This window comes from Empidonax traillii, unplaced genomic scaffold (assembly GCF_003031625.1).
Source record: "Empidonax traillii isolate 1590-97213 ecotype Southwest subspecies unplaced genomic scaffold, ASM303162v1 scaffold235:size1242204, whole genome shotgun sequence".
NCBI lineage: Eukaryota > Metazoa > Chordata > Aves > Passeriformes > Tyrannidae > Empidonax > Empidonax traillii.
The window spans coordinates 1,136,823-1,157,219 of NW_020955428.1; the positions used below are offsets into that span (position 1 = coordinate 1,136,823).

Here is a 20,397-nt window from a genome sequence, read left to right on the forward strand (position 1 = left end):
TTGGTTGTTTTGATTTGTTTTAACCTTTTAATATAAATGCTTCTCTGTGAATCCAAAATGGCATCAGCTGAAAAATATGACTATGAGTTGCACTTAACTGTTGTCAAAGATGTAGATCACTTAGACTGAGCCTGTTTTGTCAGAAAATATGGAAGCAATTTTTTTTGTGTGCAATTCCATCTGCTCAGTAGTCTTACGGCCTTGTTAATTCAACAATATCCTTCCTACCCATCTGTACATTAAAAATCACATGCACAGTGCAATACCATATAACATGCTTATAAGTAAAGCCACCTTGCTTAGGCAACAAGGCATCCAGCCATCCCTTCCTCTTGAAATACACAATGACGTGAAACTCCAGACAGCTGATGCTCATAAACAGCTGTCACAGTTCATAACACTCACATTGTACCTTAGCCAAGGTTCAAATCTCCTTAAGCAGTACATTATTTCCTGTTGCAAAGGCCTCCAGAATCACATGTGAAACACAACTACACAATTACAATACTAAAGAGTACACAATATTCAGAAGATTACACAACACATAATGATCAAACATTAACACTTCTGAACAAAGTCCAGCACAGATTCATGCCAGGTTGATTGTTCACTTGCTAATCAGTCACATAATCAGATTAGTTTTGTTCTGCAGCCTACCCCTTTGCTGTGAAATACAAATGCAACCCAACTTTCATTTTACTAGCAGAACTTTCTTAATTAAATCACAATAAGCTTGAAGACAGCTCTTTTGTTACATACTTGAAAACATACCATAGGAATAAAAAAGACAAATCTTAAATGAAAAGCATATATCACGATCTATTACTTGTGTTCCTTTTTTTGTTTATATTGTAAAATTCTTAGTTCAGTACTACTTTATGATACTGTCAAACTGAAATGATTTTGTAAAGTCATTTCATCTTTTTCTACTACTATTTCTCTGCAGTTCATTCATTTTATGATTTAAGATAAATAAGCATCAGCACAGTTTAGGATGAAACTAAGCACTAGAACACTGAAACATCCTCAAGGCAGAAATCACATTTTCCTGATTCATTCTACAAATTTAGCCTTATGTGAATTCACACCTAATGAAATTCTAGTTTTCATATATCTTGCAGTGAAAATCATACATGCTTATTTTGTATACATTTCTTCTACCATCTCATGCTGTAACAAGTCTGTATACCTACTGCCGTACGTGTCACAGAATATGCTTTGTAAAAATGGCAGAAGTGTGGACTTTTTGCCATCATGTTTTATATTGCATCTTATGACAAGTAATAATGTTTTCTTAAGTATCAGGCCATTTGCAAGCTATAGTGAATGCTATCGGTCTTGCTCCTTGCATTCCCTAACACATTTTTTCCCGTTTTTCTGGCAAATACCAATAGAAGCCTTAATTTTTCCATTATTTTAACAAATATTGCCTCTAACACCAACGGCATGTAGAACCAACATTGAATACATACCTTGCATTCAGTAGAGAGGTCTGCGTTCAACTTAAGTAATACTGATTCAGGAATGCAGGCAGTATTTGGAACAGTTTATAACTAAAGCCCATTGGACCTCAAGCAGCAGGATACCTCCTACTATCATCAAAAGACTAATAAATGGTCAGTGAAACACAGTGGCAGCACGCACAAGTCAAACTCCCAGCATTCTCACACAGTCTCTCAGAAGAGTCTCTATATGCTGGGACTGGATGCTTTCCTTATTTAAAGTCTACTTCTTCATTCAGTTTTCCTCTCTATTTTGGATTATTGCTTCAATATTCACCACAGCCAAACAGTCACAGTATGAGAATCCCATTCTCCAAACTCTGCTTTACATGCCATAACTTTTTTATAAACAGTATCTGATTACTATTTTTCTTCCTCAGCACTGGAAACAACTGGTAGGTTTTGCTCATCTGAAAATGATCACAGCTGCCTGAACAGACATTCTGAGTGAAAGAATTTAAAGCTGGTATTACAGCAAGCATTGAATTCTCCACTGAACTTAAATCTCACATTTTAGGAAAGCACATGCAGCAGAGAAGAGCCATGAAGACAGTTTTAGCAGTATTCTCAGAAGAACAAGCTAAAAATCCTCTAAAATACTTAAAGCATCAAGAAAGTTGAAAAGATACACAAAATAATTTCTTACACAGCAGAATATCTAATCCAATTACAAAGACAGAAAAACAAAACGTGACCTGTCTAAAAAGTAAAATAGTCACAAGTTTGTACTGGTTGAACTTAAACCATGCAACACATTACTTTATTCAACACAGTTTAGATTAATTTATTATTAAATTTATGTAGTATGGGTACCATTTTTATGTGTAAAGACAACTAGCACCCCACATTAGCAAATGTCAGAGCAAAAGGTCAATTTCTGGGCAATCTTCTACTTTAACGAGATTTTGTTTTATGTTTTGCCATTCTATAAACGGCCTAAACTACAACCATTATCTAAAAAATACCCTAAATTTTTATCTCTGTATCATTCTAACCAACAACTTTCTACAGTAAACTTTACTCATGAGACAAAACACTGAAAATGGTCTTTGCAAACCAGCAGCATATCACATTGATCAGATCTTTCCTATTTACTATTCAGAAAAATCAAGCAGAACAAACCTACAAGGTACAATATGTGTCTTCAATGTTATGTAATTAAATCTTTAATTGTGGAAGGCAATTTCTGCTGCATAATAGACCAAAGCAATAGAAACAGTAGAAATACTAAAAATAAATGACCTATCTTCACACTGAAATGAATGTGAATAAATACTAATCACTTCCAAATTATGCAATGTTTGAGTGTTTGCAAATAGTTTCCTTTATGTAAATTTCTTTCTTTTTGAGTACTTACTGGAATCCTATAGGCAGACATTGAGCACCACTCCTGAACACTGGTAGGCTGGGGATAAGCTTTAAAGAAAGTACAATCATACTGAAAGTGAAACTCCAAAAGTTTTATTAGGATTTCAACAGACATTGCAAAAAAATATTGCATAATGATTGAAAACATAATATTTTAAACAAAGTAGCAACGTGGTATCAAGTAAGAGAAAGACTGGAACAGCTGTCTATATATGCCGTATGGAAGATGTACCAAGAAAGGGATACAACATTTTTAAAATTCAAGGGCAAATGTGAACAAGTCACATTTTGATAGACTGACTATACACCATAAATGTTTTACAAACTGCATAGCAGTGTAAAAAAAAAAGTTTTATCCTAACTATACTGTATTCCTGCATTTGAAGCAGTTCACAAGGCAGAGATGTTGTTTACAACAATGATATTTTAATAGCTCTGGATTCTCATAAAAAAATTAACTAATTTAACAAAAAAGCCTGTATCTACATCTGAAAATAAAAGTGCATGTATTGAGAAATAGTGTTATTTCTTAAGAAGAGTACTTAAAAAGTTCATTTGATTAGATCAACAACTGATGATACTTTAGATGCAGTTCTGCACTGTGCTACAAGCGAGGTCCTACCAACACCAGTTCCTCTAACTGAACACCCTCTTTTCCATAAGTGACCAAGACATTTGCCTGCCTACTGTACTTATTCAGGGTTCTGGGTAGTTACAAAGAATTCAAGTACCAAAACCACCACATTGCTCACTAAAAAATACCAGTAACCCCCAGACAGAAGTTTTAAAGTAGATTTAACCAAACACAAACATTATATCCTCAACATTCAGGATCCTTCCAGTCACATAACTACTTTTAAACAATGTAGAGCAGCAGCAAGGAGCCATTAGAGCTAAAAGACAAGAACTGATGAAAGTCTGTCTCCTGCCTTGTACTGAAGAATTTGTGAGTAATGAACATTTCAATGCATTCAGAGAACTAGGCTGGAGGTGTAAAATTCCTACCTAAAACCCAGTTGGTATAGTCAGCTCTGTACATCATTCTAGATTCTCCTTTCCAGATAACTGTAGTAACAGCTAAGTATTACTGCAAATGTTGCTAACTTCTGTAGAGGATTTACTCCTTTCTTCTCTTCAAACAAAAGGAAGGTAAGTTGTCAGAACAAAAACATGTAGTTTGAAGACCCAGGCAGAACTTCTATTTGAGTTGTTATGATTTCAATTCATGGCACTGAAGAACTAGATTTATTTTTTTTTCTGGGCACCTGTAGCACTCTGAATAGAGAAGGCAGTGAATGTTTAGCTGGACTGAACCCAGAATGGGAAATGCACAGATACCAAAGTTGTGAACTGCAGCCAGACTAGCCATAAACAAGTGTCCGGTACAGAAATTACAAGTAATAAATTTAGCCATTTTTGTAAACATCTCCTCCTTACTAATCTCTTATTTTTTTCCTATAATGGAAATACGTACTGTATTTCATTGTTCCAAGCTCTGGTCTGTTTCTGTTTTAGCTTTGTGGCACAGTTGCTAAGTGCAACAGGCTAGAGACACCAACATTATTACAAACAAGTTGGAAAGTCAGTTCAAGTTATTACAGTTTTGCTATACAGGCCATTTTTCATAGCATGTATTCTCTGTTCACAAAAGCTTTGTAAGATCTTTTCTTATGGAAGACTGGAAGCAAACTGGAGTTGTTTGTTTAATGAATGTGGTTGGACATACATTTCTGATATGCCTTATGCAATTAACAAATCATGTCTCATCTTATGAAGATGATACATTTGCTATACATACCAGTAATTTAAAATGCTCCCTTAAAAAGCAGCATTTTTATAGACAAATTAACAGAAAAGGAGACAATACATCTCACAATACCATAGAACAAGTAAAGCCCTTTCATTAGCTGCATTATAAATTCATAACTGTTCATCACATACTTAGAATTTCTGACTGCTCAAGCAATTTAACCCTCAGCCAACTGCAGGACAAGGAAAAATATTTTGAACATTTGATATTGATGTCATTGTAGGTGCGAGAGTAAAAACTAGTATTCCATGTTTTTAGCTCTTAAAGTTTTGCTCCCAGAATTAAAGTAACTGTTAAGAGTTCAGAAAAATAGCAATCGTTGACATGTCAAAACAAAGCTGTGCTAAAAATTAAGCTGCTGTAAATCTAAGTTCACTTAGATCATTCCTAAAAAAAACTTTTTTTAAAAAAAGCTGATCCTAGATCACCTGTTGACTAGGAAGAGCACTAGAACACTGATTTAATGAGAAAAGATGTGCTTAAAAGCTGCGTCTGAGACATCTATTATAAAGTTTTGAATTCTTCCTTATCTTTCAAATATTTGGATTATAATTCGTTAAAAAAAAAAAAAAAACAGATACAGAAAGTACATTTGGACAGGATTTTCTCTCACTACAATTCAGTGTTTCCTATCTAAATGTGCATATCATTTAGAGGCCATTTTTGAAATACTATTAGTCAACAGCAACATGGGCACCAGTGAATCAGAAAACACACCTTAGGATTTTGTTTTTAAATTATATAAGTTAGATAAAACTACCCTGTCCAGCAAGTTCCGAATTTTTCAGACATTAAGGCAACTTTCATTACTTTCCAGCTAAACAGTATTATAAAAAATAAATGTCACTTCAAACCTTATATACAGAGTGACAGAGAAGATTTAGCTAGAAAGTATCTTTAGTACATTAATAAAGTGTCATGTAATATTACCGAGGTTATATCAGGTGCTTGAGTGTATGTGCAATTGGAGTGGTTGCAATACTTAAAGTACTGGTTTCAAAACAGAGCGCAGTGAACGTCCTTCTTTAGTGAGTTCTCGTGTTACACACATACATGGCAGCGGAACAGCCTCCTCTCTTCTCTCTACAGCATTATAGCTACATTTCTTCAAGTGGTCAGCCATGCTTACGATGTCAGCAAACTTCCACTCTTTCACAGTACAGAAGGCTGTACTGAAGCGCCAAACCTAAGAAAACAAGTTGCACTTAGGCTCAAAATGTTCTAAGATATCTGGACTCAGAGCAGAAAATTAAATACTTGTGCTATAAAAAACTTTCAGGCAATGTTGTGAGCCTACTATAATTCATACTAAAAACCAACATAGCAGAAATATACAATGCTAAATTCTGTATAGACAGTCCAGGCTGATTCAGATTCCAAGACAACTCTGAACTGGGAAGAAATAGAGGCAGTACTTTTTGTGTCTGCAATCAGAAGTTAAATGACAAGTATTGCAAGACCAGTCACAATGATTTGATTCTGAAATTATCAACTTCTGCAATTCCAAATGAGTGCTGCAGATGCTCTTGGGGAGGATGGTGAAAACTGTACTACACAAAGGTCATCCAAAGGTTTTAAAATTATTTCAGTATTTAAGGCACTCAATATCATGGCAATAGATAGGATTTCAACAGGTTAGAAAAAATAATTGCTATAAACATTATAAAGGTAAGAAAAGCAAACTCTGTGGCAGCTTTCCAACTTCTATGGAATACTGATTTCAGAGAAAATTGTGAAGTAATCTTCTAATATTTTAAAATATTGGAAAAAAACAGAAGTTAATTTACTTACATCCAGTGAAACCTAGACAGACTACTTCAACTTCTACTTCTCCAAGGGTGAAGAAGACTAAGCCAACCTGCTAGCAATTTTCACTTTTTCTATACAACAATCTTTTTCTGGAAGGGTATTATACCAAAAGCCAGTAATAACAGAGATAATATTAAGAGAAAAAGTAGATTTTGATTCTTTCCCTTTCACCCTCAAAATAAATTTAAAAAATGCTTACCTTTTCTTTTACCTGCCAAGAACTTCCATCTGGGTACTTTCTCTTCTCCCACAGCAGTATCACCATTCCACGTGCTTGAAGTAAGCTTCCACACACATCTCTCATTAAACGTGACACTCTTGAAAGCTGACATAAACTAAAGCCATCTAGAAAACTAGCAATATGCTGCAGCACCTCAAAAGGTAGACTACTCAGATGGTCATTGTGCAGTCCAATTAAGCAGCTTTTTGCTGGTTCCACTAATACTGTGGATATACAAGGCTGAACTCCAAATGACCGTAAGTGACGGTCATGAATAATTTTTGCCCCTTGTGTTGAAGGACAAAACCTTCGTTGAGAATATGTACACCCATAATATGCCAAAGGACACCTCTGCTCCATCCAGCCGTTAAGGCCCGCATGAATGTCTCCATGCACATTCTTAAAATGCGATGAAAATTCATTCCTTCTAAACAACTGTCCACAAACAAATGTAAACATTGAACGCTGTTTTGTTTGGTATCTAGCCACATATTCCAATACCAAATCCAGTCCAAGGGTCTGGAATGGACTTGGGTTTGAGAGCTGTGGGTTGGCATGATCACATGCAGAAGCTGAAGCTATTTCCCCCACCATTGTATTTGTGGCCAATATAGCAGATGGGAGAGAAAATGTCTGGGTCCCAAAGTCAACGTGAAACGCATCAACAGCGCGACTTTCTGATATCCCCCTACCTCCGGGGGAGTCTCCTAGGCAAAACAACAGAGCTGCAGTGATTAGATCAATCCCCTGAAGACCCATAGGATCTTCTGTTATCTCCAAATCTGATGTATCAACAGCTTTGTCTTCTTTTGGTGTTGACCAATAGTGGTTAACAAGAAATCTGTACGATCGATGCCTCAAAAGTGAAAATGCATCTATGTTTCTCAATCTTTCTTGCTCCACTTGTCTCTCTAATATTTCTTCTTCATTAGCATTATGGGGAAGTAGTACATGATTAACATTGCCATTAACTAACTGATCAGCTGATATTACTTCTTCTTTAAGTTGTGCTGTTACAGGCAAGGAGCTGCAAGACTGTAATGCTTCATCACTGTGAGATGCAGTACATTCACCATTTGCTACACTGGACGGTTTTGAATTAGATGCACTAAGATCTTCATTCTGGTCCAACACCTTTGAACATTCATTTTCTACATGAAAGCCATTACACAAGAGTGGGGAGTTATTGAGGTTTAGATTTAAGTCATGATTTTGCACTACATCATAACAAATATCGCTAGAACCATTTTGCTCCATTTGTGAACTTTGACTCAGGCTATCAAAGTTAATTCCCCCAACTGCTCCTACATTATCTTCATCTGGATATTCATGGTCAGACTTTTTATCCTGAATAATGCCACTAGAAGCTTGTTCTTTAATCTCAGTATCTTCTTTCCTTTCATGTGGTGAAATGCAGACGTTTGAACTTAACATATTAATGTCCCGTGTAGCAGTGTTCAGAATATCCAGAGCAGCAGCTAAACTCCTCGTTGTTTCAACAGTAGCTTGATAAAGTGCACCATAGGACTCTTCATCTACAGGCATCAAACCATTTGTATGCACTGTATCTGGGGCACTTGATTTGACAGAAGTTTGCTCTCTCGATTCTGGTATTTGTTCACCTGCTTTTGACATCATAGTTGCTACTTTAAGGGATTCTAATAACATGCGCTGGTCTTGAAGGGCTAAAGCCATATCTAGCTGCTCCACTTCATCAACATCTTTACTCAGGTTTTCATAAGATTTTCGGTCAGCATAACTGACTGGCCATCTGTTCCACTCCATGGTACAACATACCACACTTGCAGGACAAACTTCTAGATGATCAGCAATTTTATTTCGGGCTACTATGAAGGGACATCCAAAGCCACTATTCAAACAAGGCACTCTTTCAAGTGGACATAACATGCGATGTTCCTCAGCTTTACAGGAGTGAAAAACTGCTCCACAAACCAAGGGGCAGCCAATCAAATCACAGGAAATGCCCGGCTCTGGTCTGGTCATACAACGACGGCTGACACAGTTCACACAGTGTATATGTTGCTGATGTTCCTCCATGATTGTAAATCCAATTCTGAGTAAAGAGAAAAGAGACAACAGCATAGAATATTTACTCAGTATTGTTAATGTTTACTAAATATTATTTGCAGTTTTGCGTCCTTGGTCAGTAGCCATTTTAAGAAAACAACTATGTAAGATCTTATTTCAAATAAATGGTGCTTTAAAGTTCATTTGAAAATTAAAAATACACATTTGCATCAGAGTCCAAAACATGGTCTACAGATTTATTTACCAGGTCTACTACATGCAACTTAGGGAAGAGTCCTAAATTGTATAATCCTTCTGTCTGGAATAGCCCTTTTTCCCTGCCCATTGCAAATAGATTATTCAACGAAAAACAAAGCATGATCATTGACTATATAGCCTACTAACTAAAATCATAAACCATACAACTGTAGAGAGACAAAATAAAGGAAGCTGGATTCATCCTCATCTCCACTTCTCTAAATTAAACAGAGGCACCATATTCCCCAGGCTGCCTGCTACCACCTAACCTGCTGACACCCTCTTCATGCAGTTCTGTTTAACACAATCTGCAAGCTTCAGTGATTATCTCAATCTCCTGTGGTGTCCCATTCTCCCCCTCACTCCATGCACCTGACAGACTGCAATCCTTTACAACAGCTCTTCACTCTTTTTCTTCATCTATACCCTACAGCTCCTCCCTTATTTTCTATACTAGTTGTTGTACAAGGGTAGCAATTATACTACACAATTACACTACACATTAAGTAAGTCCTTTTATTTCATGGAAAACTTCTAAATAAAACTTTGGTAGCTAAACAGTAAATTTTTAATGCATCCTATGGCAGTCCTGGTTACAACACCAGCAGTTCAAAGTATAAGGGTATCACAACAACACTACATAAGAAGGCCAAACAACAATAAAAATGTAAATACATATACATCCCTCGTGTAATCTATAAGAACACACTGACATGGACAAAAAATTCAATTCATTGTTGTGGCATGGAAAAAAATTACTAAGAAAAACAAAGAAAAAGAAAAAAGAAGGAAAAAATGAAATAAGAAAAAAGGAAAAAAGAAAAAAAGGAAAAAAGGAAAAAAGAAAAAAGGAAAAAAGAAAAAAGGAAAAAAGAAAAAAGGAAAAAAGAAAAAAGGAAAAAAGAAAAAAGGAAAAAGGAAAAAAAAGAAAAAAAAGGAGAAAAGAAAAAGGGAAAAAAGAAAAAAGGAAGAAAGAAAAATGGAAAAAAGAAAAGAGTAAACTTTGCTTCTCTGTACCATACTTTGAGAAACTGTGGAATGACCCATTAGCTGGAGTGCAGGCCCACACAAGTGACCAAGCTCTCTCCTATGCTCCAGCAAACTCCCTCTCAGCAGTGATACCAGTATGGATTAAAGTTCAGATAGCAGAGAATTACTTGTGTGGAACAAAATCTCAAAATACTGTTTCAAAAACACATTGCTCAGTTTCATCTTTTTCTTACTCCCCCACCCTCTAGTAATTTTCTTCAGAAATAAAATGCTCAAATATTCTGCTAGCTAACAAATGCTCTCACACATTGTCTTCAGACTAAATACTTCTGTTTTAATGCATTAAAGCTTCTTACATTAAAATTACTCTAAACTAAAAAAATAAAACTGCCTAGAATTATTCCTTCTGTTCAAACTGATGATAAAAGAAACAAACTGCCTTTTAGACACTTCACTTTAAATAAAACATTTAAATAGAAATCTGTGTGACACTTCACTCACTTCTATTCTTTTATAATGCTTTGAAATTCATGCCAACTTTAAGTAGCAATCAGTTCTCACCCCCCCATCCGTCGTAATTTGGATGACTTAAATATTTTAGCCACCCACTCTCCTGAACACTTCTAACAAAGAAGCATATGTGCTACACTTAGCAGGCAAAACACAGCTGAATTTCCCCCACCATACCTTAGCATTTATATACTGAGCAACAAGTGAGTTTCAAATAAACTGTCAAGTGCATCAGTCACTGGATTCAGTGACTGACTGACTTGCCAAACATTTCTGCAAACCTTTCTGGCACAAAACCTGCTTTCAACTTGCAAATTAAGTCAAACAGCATCTACTACAAAGAGCTGAAACATGTTTAATAAGGAATGAAAAAGAGAACATTATTTGACTTCTCTGGAGATATTTTTAGTTCTGCCAGCAAAGCCTTCTTTAGGTAAGTTCTTGCAAAATACAGCATCCTGTTGCCAGACCAAAGAAAATCTCAGAACTTTGCAGCAGTACTGAGACCACACTGTAGCCTTCTTCAAGTCAACAGGTGAGCAGAGATCAAAAGGAAGCTCTCAGGTTATGTGTGTATTTTAAAGTGCATAAGACAAAATGAAAAGCGCATTGAAAAAAACAATTGCTAGTTTGCAGGAGCCCCTAGAGACCTCAGCCCTTGTTTCGTGTATCTAAACAGTCTTGCTCCCCTAAACAATAACCTGGTAGCAGTAAAGCTTAATTTAATCAATTAGCCACAATTATAATTTAAAATTAAAAATTAAAAAATATATATTGTTTACATTCTTTGCAAAAAGCTCTGCACACTGCTCACTTTAAGCTGGCCAGAAGTGAGCCACTTGCAGAGCAATGGGCAGGTGTGTTAGGTAGCATACACTGCTAAGCCAGCACTATTCTACTGCTTCTAGGCCAAAGTTGTTCCACATGCAGCAGCTCAGAACCCAGTCAAACTGAGCTCCTATTTGCCTGCACCATTTCTGTAGACATACCCTAAATTAGTCAACCACCATTAAATACTATCTTTAAATAGCCTATGTGAGCTTACACAGAACATTCTATTAGGACAGTAAAACATCCTCCTCCCCAGCACACTATCTTGGTTTTTTACAAGTCAGATTGTGAAACCCGAGTTGCAGGCTTTTCTCAGGCTCCTGGACTCCTTCCCACAAAAGCTAATATTCATCAAAACTTAATGATTTCATACAAGCAAATGACATTTTGAAGTGTGCAAGTAGGAAACAAAATCTGGTGAAAACATCATATATCAGTAACAGACAGTATATGAAAGCCAAAGCAGACACTAAAATATCAAGTCTTATTAATAATAGGTAGATGTTAAGTTGTTCTATAACAGATGTTTCAGGTTGTTTTTATAAAGAGGCACTTACACACACAAATCAGTTAAATAGCTGAAGTGACCTAATCTCTCAGTTTCCAGAAAGAAGAATTTTACTGGTCACCAGTTTGATGTTAGTTGCCATTTATCTTAAAATTCAAATCCTTTGGCTCCTTATCTAAATATATAATTTAGAATTGCTTCAGACATCAGTAGACCATCAGCAGAACATTCACTAAAATTCTATGTTCTGCTTATATGCCTTAACTCCACAGAACTTGCTGTAGAACTTCAATTTAGTCACAATGTCACAGTTTACTTACAGGTTACTACAAAGTCTCTTTAAATATATTACATGTCCTTTTATGCATTTTTAATTTTAATACTTAGGCTTCACACTCAACAGCTGTTTTGGGCAGTCATGAGTTCCTGGACTGCTTAAACTAATTAAGGCTTCTGATATAATTCAATTATCAAATTGCAAATTAAGTCCAAAGGAAAAAAAAAAAACAAAACAAACAACCCTATCAAACTGGTGAAGTAAATGGATAAGACCTCAAGAATTAGCACAGTCATTAATCAACAAATGGCCATGACTCACTATTTTGCAAGCTAACTTTGTGAACCACAGAACTTAGCACCTCTTTGATTCATAGATTAAGAACATCCACATATGAATAATTTTCCTTTAAATAATCATAACCAATATATCATTAGTACTACACGGAGAACAAGAACCACCCTCTTCCCAAATACTGCCTTGTAAAGGAAAAAACTGTTGGGTAAAGGGGAGATAAAGAAAATTTTTGCTGGAGGTAACAAAGTCCTTTCATTTTCTCTAATACAGCAAACTGAAAGGGCTAACAAAGAATGTTATTGCTGACCTAAAGAAAAATACATGTCATTAAAACATGTACCAATAATATTTACAGTATTTATATCCCACTGTGTTCCTTGTCACAGTATGGTGAGAAGACTGTCAGATCAATGACTACAACAAGAAGAAACAGCTGTCCTTTTCTAATAGTGTAGTGTCAGCAACTACCTTCAGTTCCTTCAGTTCAGTTAAGTGTGCTCAAGTACACACACTTGACTGTTACTAGCAGAGAAACCTAAAAATACATCCCGTTCCAGTGAGGTGACCACTGCTGTCAGAATTTGTGCAATCACTTGATGTTATTGTACATACTATACAGTCAGCTGACCAAATCAGCCAGAACATGCTCTGAAAATCTGTCATAATTAAAAGGATTAAAATTCCAGCTGCTACTGCCACATGATTTTCAGTTACTGTTATAACACAAACATTAAAATAGCATAATAAAGGTTTCAGACACTACACAGTGCTTCAGCTGAGAGAGCTCTCGCTTTCTTCTATACCACAAGAGCTGTATTTAGTATTATCAAACTGAAAGCCTCCTTGCTTACACTCCCCTACGCGAATTTTTTAATGCCAATAAGACAGGAAATCACAGCAACCATTACTGCTATTGGAACCCTCCATTACTTAGCCACCTTTTATTCACCAACCTATAAAGCTCAGCTACCTTTGAGACTCTTCTATCAAATTCAAGTAAATAGGCCAACAGGTTCTTAAATTACTGGTTCAAGGAAGTAGAAGCATAGAGACACACAAGCTGTACTACAGGTTTAAACTCCCAGGAGCATCCAAATCCACCCACAAGCAAATATATGCAAACCATGCAAAAAGTTCCCTTTTCTTCTGAACACTGTAAAAGAGACTGCTGTACTTCTGAATTTTCCATCTTTTACCCAGGTTTCTCTCAGGAACTTCTCTTTCGGGTTCTCAACTTAAATTCTCAGCCTTATAAGATACTAATTACCTCTCCCACCACTGAGTTCAAGACAACCCTGATTTCTGTTACAAGTAGGGAGATCAGGGAAGTTAAAACTGCATTCAAAACAGATGGATAGGTGAGTGTTCACTGCATTCTCAAACATAAATTCATCCACAACGAAGAGGAGAGCATCTTCCCCAGCTGGTAGTGACTGTATTGAACATATTAGAATGAGTCTACATTACTTTTTTGTTAAACACTGAAAACATGAGAAGAAGCTCCAATTACTAAAGCCCAAACTACTACATAAGTAAGATGCTACTTGGACCATTATGATCATAGTCTACAGTCTAATTTATTACACAAAAGAGGCAGAAAAAGTTCATGCTCAAAACATGGCTTTTTACTGCAAGGAAAAAAATTCAGGGGGACACATACTTCTGGAAAGATTCTAGTTTTATCAGTATTCTAGCATTGAAGGAATATATACTAACTGCTTTTTTAAGCATAAATAAAGTTACCTATCCCCCTCACAAACAAACCAGACCAAAAGAAACCTCTAACTACAGCAAAAATAGTAAGCATTAGAATTATAGGGAAGTGCAACCTTTTTTATGCCAACCTTATAAAGAAGGGGAAGATTACTCAAAGCAAAACACTGATTTGACTGAAGTGGACTCTCCACAGATGCCCTATGTGTCTGGCTTTGTTCCATTTTAGAATAAAGCTCTGATGAAATGACAGAACACATTCTTCTATCCCTGTTAAACTCAGTGAGTGTTAAATCAAAACCAAAACTACTGAGCTTTTCCTTAGAGTACTTTTGTGACAGATCTGCCATGCATTCTTGCTTCCTTGACACATTCCCCAGGGAAGAAATCCCAAGGCCTAAATGTGCCTTTGGCCACACACTGATACAGGGCAACTGTATGAGGAACAGCTACACTTGCTGCATGGCTCAGGCACAGAAGCACCTCTACCTGTTGAGATGGTGACAGGGCAGAATCAGCCAGAGAGCCAGTAGATTTCATGTGTAAAGCACTTCCGAACTTGAGCACAGGGTGACTCCTCAATTGTTGCGGACTCTGCAAGAAATGAGATCAGAAGTAAGATTTCATTTCAGGTGTAGATATTGCTTTCCATATGTACCATCCCCTGGAAAGATCATGTGCTTACACTAGCTGGAGCTATAAATGCTAAAATTTTTTGCAGTTTTTACAGAAGTATAAACAAGTTTTTAACAGACTTCCAAAGTGCAACCCAAGTTCTGTCATTTTAGCTTACTGACAGCTGTTAGTCACACTGGATGGTGACCTCATTTTAAGGCTATAAGAGATTATTAAAAGTTATTATTCTGACCTACCGCACTTAATTCATTGCTCTGACCACTTCAGGAAAAAAACAAATAAACTCAAATGAAAGATTACAACCGCCGGAGAACTAAAACAAATAAATAAATTTAATGTTTGGTTCTTTTATAAACTGCATTTTAGTCTAGTTAAAATTCATCCATATTCAGTCTTCACGAGAACTTATTAAGCAGTTGCTTACTATTAAAAAGCTTTTTACTGTAACAAGCTGCTTCTTCCTTGTGTTCATACCCAAGGATTATCACTAAAACTTAATACAGATGGAACTGAGGTGATATGCCCAAAAGAACAAGGATATTCTTATCCCGCAATATCAACTCAAAATCCTTCAGAAAAACAGGAAAGAAAATAAGCCATTTCTCAGAAATCAGAAACTGAACTACTGTAAAAAATAACGCATTCTGTATTGCAGTAGTTAGTTTTAACTACCCAAAAGAAACAAAAAATAAATCCTTCTTATGTAATATTTTAATTCATACATGCTGCTGAAGAATTCCTGACTTCTGCATATTTACAGAAATTGGGCCAAGAATCTCATTAATACACTGTTTCAGGTCTTTCTACACAAGTTTGACCAGTTCCCACAGCAAAATAAGAAAACAACTTTAAACAGACCATGAATGCAACTTCTCTCCAACACACCAGACTGAAACACAGGTGTCATATATTCTGTACATACAAAGTTATTTTTTCTGTTAAAAATACACTCCTGTTAGTAGACAATGGCCTGACCAATACACAGCAAAATAGAGAGTATACAAAACAATTTAACAGACATCCATACACACATACCTCATCAGATTACACTAAAGTAGAAATGAGGGAGTATGTCCCACAATATTTTGAAAAATTAAAAATAAAATAAGTTTATGAGAACAAGAGAAACCGTTTTAACAACTTTAACCTATTCTATTTTCAGGTATTTCACTTTCTTATCAAATGAAAGACATTTCTTGCAGCAACTGTTACGCTTTTCCCCCTTCCAAGCTACTTGGTTTTAAACACAAGAGAAACAGTAAAAAAAATAGACAGTTAAAAAAAACCAAAACCAAACCACTACTGTCTAAACAAAACCTCACCGATCTCAAATAGCTGATGACAGAAAGCCGGGAATATATTTCATAATGAGCATGTTACACCAGCTCTTTCAATATATTTCTAACATGAATGAAGAACTGGAAAGCACAAACATCTTCACTACAAGTTTGTGCAGGGTTTTAGGACGTACAGTGAGTCATCAATTTGTTATCTCTAATATAATTTAGACTGCATTTTCCAAATGTCAACAAGCTTGATGCTATTTCTTTTTCCCCAAAGACTCCAGCTGAACATTCCTATCCAAACACATTCCTTATCCGATGACAATAGTGACTCAGCCAAAACAAGGTTTTGTAAGAGCATTCCAGCTATGTCAGTAAAGCACACTCATACAAAGATCCTATTTGCAATCAATCTATCACTCCAACAATCTCTGTCAAATAGGACTTTCGGAAAACTGCAATTTCTACCAGAGATGCTTCTAAATAGACAAATAAAAACCTGAACTTCAACAAACAAAACACCATCCACCTTCCAGCATCTATATAACGAAGTCTGGACCAGGTATCACAATCGGCCTGAACCACTACCTGAAGTTTTGTATGAAGAGCTGTAACTACACCACTTAAAATTTTACCTCACCATGTCTCTCATTCTCATGACTTAAGTTTAAACCTATCAAGTTCATCATGATTTCACATTAAGAGTTTAGATCAATGTTGAGCATTTGGTAAGAAACAGCACAGTCTATTCAATTAGATATTCTGCTCACTGTAAGGGTTTCTGGGTACTGTAGCTTCAAGTAGCATTAACAGATTACAATAAAATTATAATAAGACATCAAGTGTCACCACAGAAACTATGAAAAACAGTAGCCTGCAAAGTACATCAGAATCTAGAGCTCCCCTGTCATTTTAACTCTCTTGGACTATTTCAGAGCTGTTTATATTACGAGATTTTTCAGCCTTTTTCTTTCATTCAGTATTGAGACTAGATACTGCTTAGACACACAGATTTCTCTGTGACCTTCAATAATTTGAGGTCTTCTACTTCTTTACTTGAGGTCTGATCAGGAATACTTAGCACCCCTTATACAACCTAACCATCTCACCAACAGATACGTTATCTTTATTCTTATTATGCAGATAAGGAAACTGAAGGGAAATTGCCATCAGTATAAGGATGACTATACAAATGACTCCTTGCTCCAATCTCTGTACCACTGGATCTCATTGCCAGAGGCAAAGAGCCTTTGTCTCAGTTGAGACAGAGCTCACCAAAGAAATAGATCTATTGATATGAGGGAATTTTTGCTATTTTTAGTTCAACTGGACTGAATACAAAGCATAGGGTTTTTTTACAGAGCTGAAACCCACAGTAGCTACAAGAACTCACTTGAAGACTAAGATCCCTATGCTTTCTTCTTCAGAAAGTTGTAGACTACAAGACACTCTCTTTAGGACCTAAAAAACCCTGTCTGTCCAAAAACATGCAGAACTCTTGTCCACAAAGCTTCCAATCACATATTGCTTGTTAAACTCAGCAGTTATTTTGCCCATTAGACTTCTAACATCAAAGTAAAAGGCAAGGAAAATATAATCGAAATTTAAGAAGCTAATTGAGTAAATGTAGAATTTAGTGCAAAAAAAAGAATGCTCAGGCATCAGAGTAAAAGCACTGCTTTTGCATAGCTTTTGCCCATTCTGCTGGGATTCTCCTGTTCTCTAACACCTTCTAACCTTGGAAGAAAATGAAGCAAGAGATCCCACAAAAAGTCTCAGTTTGCAATACAACCGCCATTCACTCTTTTAATCTATTTCTTCTCTGGATGAAACTTGACTGCTATGTAGAAATTACACACAGATATTTACATGCATACAGAGTCGAAGACAGAGTAAAGTTACCAATGCATTTTTCAGTCTTCCAGTACTCGCTTACCAAGCAAAGTTCTTCTAATAATATATTTTGGACTTCTGGGAGAGGGGTGCAGAGGGGAAGATCATAAATAAGCATAACTAACATCCTCATCAAAAGAGATGCATGAACCTTAACCATCTAAATCACAGCACAGGTTAAGGTGTATGACATCAACATGCAGGAGAAGGCAGCAGCTGACCAGGGAAAGGACTTAGCCATGAAGTACTACACACCAATTCTGCAGAAAGCAGAGGAAGGTATCTTGCCTCAAGTACTAGCACAAGCAAGGTGATGCTGTTACTACTATAGGAGCACAGGCCTGGGTTTGGACTAGTATGCTAACACACACTTATTTTGGCATATTAACAACACGGGAAACAAGGATTATGTAAAGCTCCTCAGCCAAATCCGAGTAGAGCTTTACAGAACAAAAGAAAGCCGTCTCTCCAGCCCACGGGTTGTTTCCCTGAAGAATTCTGCAGACCTGCTGCAAACAACAGCGGCGCTAGAACTTTTGGAAGTGAGGCCACACAACTGTTCCAACACGCGAGCCGTTCAACAAGCTGCTGTCATCTCCCTGTGTGCTTCTGATTGCCGACCCGTGGGGTTACGGGAGTGCAACCACGGAACGTTCTTTACCTTCATAAAGGAGGGAAACAAAGGTTCCACTGCCCGTCAACAATAGCCATAAAAAAAAAAAAAAAAAAAAAAAAGGAATTTGGAGAAGAGTCAAAACACCACCTCCTGCATGGTCTGAGCACACCTACTCGAAATAACACGGACACGGGACACTAAAGAAGGATTTCAGGAATACCTCTAGATCATTTGATCTCTTCCCCTTTCCTTCCACGCAGAAAGGAGCCTCTCCGACTGCGGTCTCCACAGCACCAGGCAGCCCCCGGCCCTATCCCCTCCCCATGTGCTATCGCGACACCCCGACAGCGCTGGCAGCACTGGGGTCATAGGAAGCAGCAGCGGCTGCCCGTGAGCCCGGAGCGGGACCGGCGAGGGGGCGGGGCGGCCGCGGCCACCCTACATGGCCCGGCCCGACTCGGCCCGGCCGGCACAGCCCCGGCGCTCCGGCCCGCGGGGATCGAGGGGCGGGCGGGGCGGAGGCGACCCGGCGGAGCCGCACACCGAGCCTCCCGCGGCCCGCCCCGGCCGGAGCTGTCAGCGGCGGCGGAGAGCCGCTCCGGGCGCTCGGGCCCCCGCCGGGCCGCCATTTGTTTACGGCTCGGCTGCCGGGCAGCGGGGCGCGGCCCCGGGGGGGCGCAGGCCCTAGCTCGCCCCGGCGGTCGCGGACAGCAGCAGCAGCGGCGGCGGCGGCGGCTCACCCGTCCCCGTCGCTCGGCAGTCAGGCAGGCAGGAGGGCGCGGGAGCCCGCGCTGCGCCTCGCCCTTTTCCCCCGCGGGGCTCCGGCCACCGCCGCCGCGCTCGGGTCTCGTCGCTCCGCCGGCCCGGCCCGCTCTGCCCGCACGGCGCGCGGGGCTCCCGGCGCGGCCCCGCTCCGGCCGCGCCCCCGCCGGCCGCGCGCGCGCGCGGCACAGCCCAGGCCAGCACGCGCGGGGCGGGGCGGGGCAGGCGGGGGCGGGGCCGGGAGGGGACCGGGCCGAAGTGCCCGGATGGCGCGTGCGGCCTCCGGGGCCCCCGCGCGTGCGCGGTGGCGGCGGTCGTGGGCGGGCGGAGGGGACGTGTGGGACGCCTGGGGTAGCGGTGGCTTCGGGCCTCGCTGTTGTGCCCTGCCCTGCCCTGCCGGTCCGGGAGCCAGCGTGCCCTGGCCTTGGGGTTACCGCCCGTGCAGCTTTCCTGGGCCGGGGGGCAGCCGCTGCAGGCGGTGTTGTGGGCGGAGGGCTGAGCGAGCGCGTTGGGCCCGAACAGCCCCTCTCGGCTCGCCGGGGGCACCGGTGGGCTCTGGGGCAATGTGGCGACCCACCCTTGAGGGGAAGGGAAGAGCCTAAGATTCGTCGAACGACAAAAGTCAGAGGGTCAGCAGTCAGTCAGGAAGTTTTATTAGTAAATTGTACATTCGCTATGGAAATTGGTATGTTAGTCCCTGGCCTGCTATGTAAGGCACGTGGCACTGGGTTTTGGGTAAAATGGTAGGGTGAAAGGAAAGGAAAGAAAGGGAGGAAAGAAGGGAGGGAGGGAAAGGAGACGAGATCACCAGTCCTGGTTCCAGAGTCAATCCAGCTGAGGGGATGCACCACTGCAACCTATCCGGTGACTTAAATCGACTTCTATGGGCCTCTGCAGGCGCTCGGTCTTGATAAAGCCATCACCTCAGCAGAACCTTTCCAGCCAGCCAGTTCAGAACATACCTTTTGGTGGTATTGGCAGTGCCTGTTTAACGTCTTTCTTGGTGTTTGGGCTTATGCCCCAGAACTTTCTTCCTAGAAGCTTGGACTTGGTCCCAGAAGTGCAGCGTGTTGAGCCTTCCTTTGC

The 20,397-nt window shown here is 39.1% G+C and overlaps 1 protein-coding gene across 6 annotated transcripts; it reads right to left on the reverse strand.

Annotated features, from left to right (window-relative positions):
- Positions 1-2,943: 2,943 nt before the first annotated feature.
- FBXO30 (F-box protein 30) lies at positions 2,944-19,421 on the reverse strand. 6 transcript variants are annotated; one of them, XM_027888202.1, is made up of 5 exons: positions 19,290-19,421; positions 18,595-18,718; positions 14,611-14,715; positions 6,689-8,783; positions 2,944-5,866 (listed from the first exon to the last, which is right to left on the reverse strand). In XM_027888202.1, the coding sequence occupies exons 4-5, from the start codon at positions 8,765-8,767 to the stop codon at positions 5,663-5,665; spliced, it is 2,283 nt and encodes a 760-aa protein (XP_027744003.1). In that variant the 5' UTR covers positions 8,768-8,783; positions 14,611-14,715; positions 18,595-18,718; positions 19,290-19,421; the 3' UTR covers positions 2,944-5,662. The 6 variants fall into 6 exon arrangements, with proteins under 6 accessions (XP_027744003.1, XP_027744001.1, XP_027744000.1 ...); XM_027888200.1 differs by lacking the exons at positions 18,595-18,718; positions 19,290-19,421 and adding exons at positions 17,977-18,011; positions 18,440-18,580; XM_027888199.1 differs by lacking the exon at positions 18,595-18,718.
- Positions 19,422-20,397: the final 976 nt, after the last annotated feature.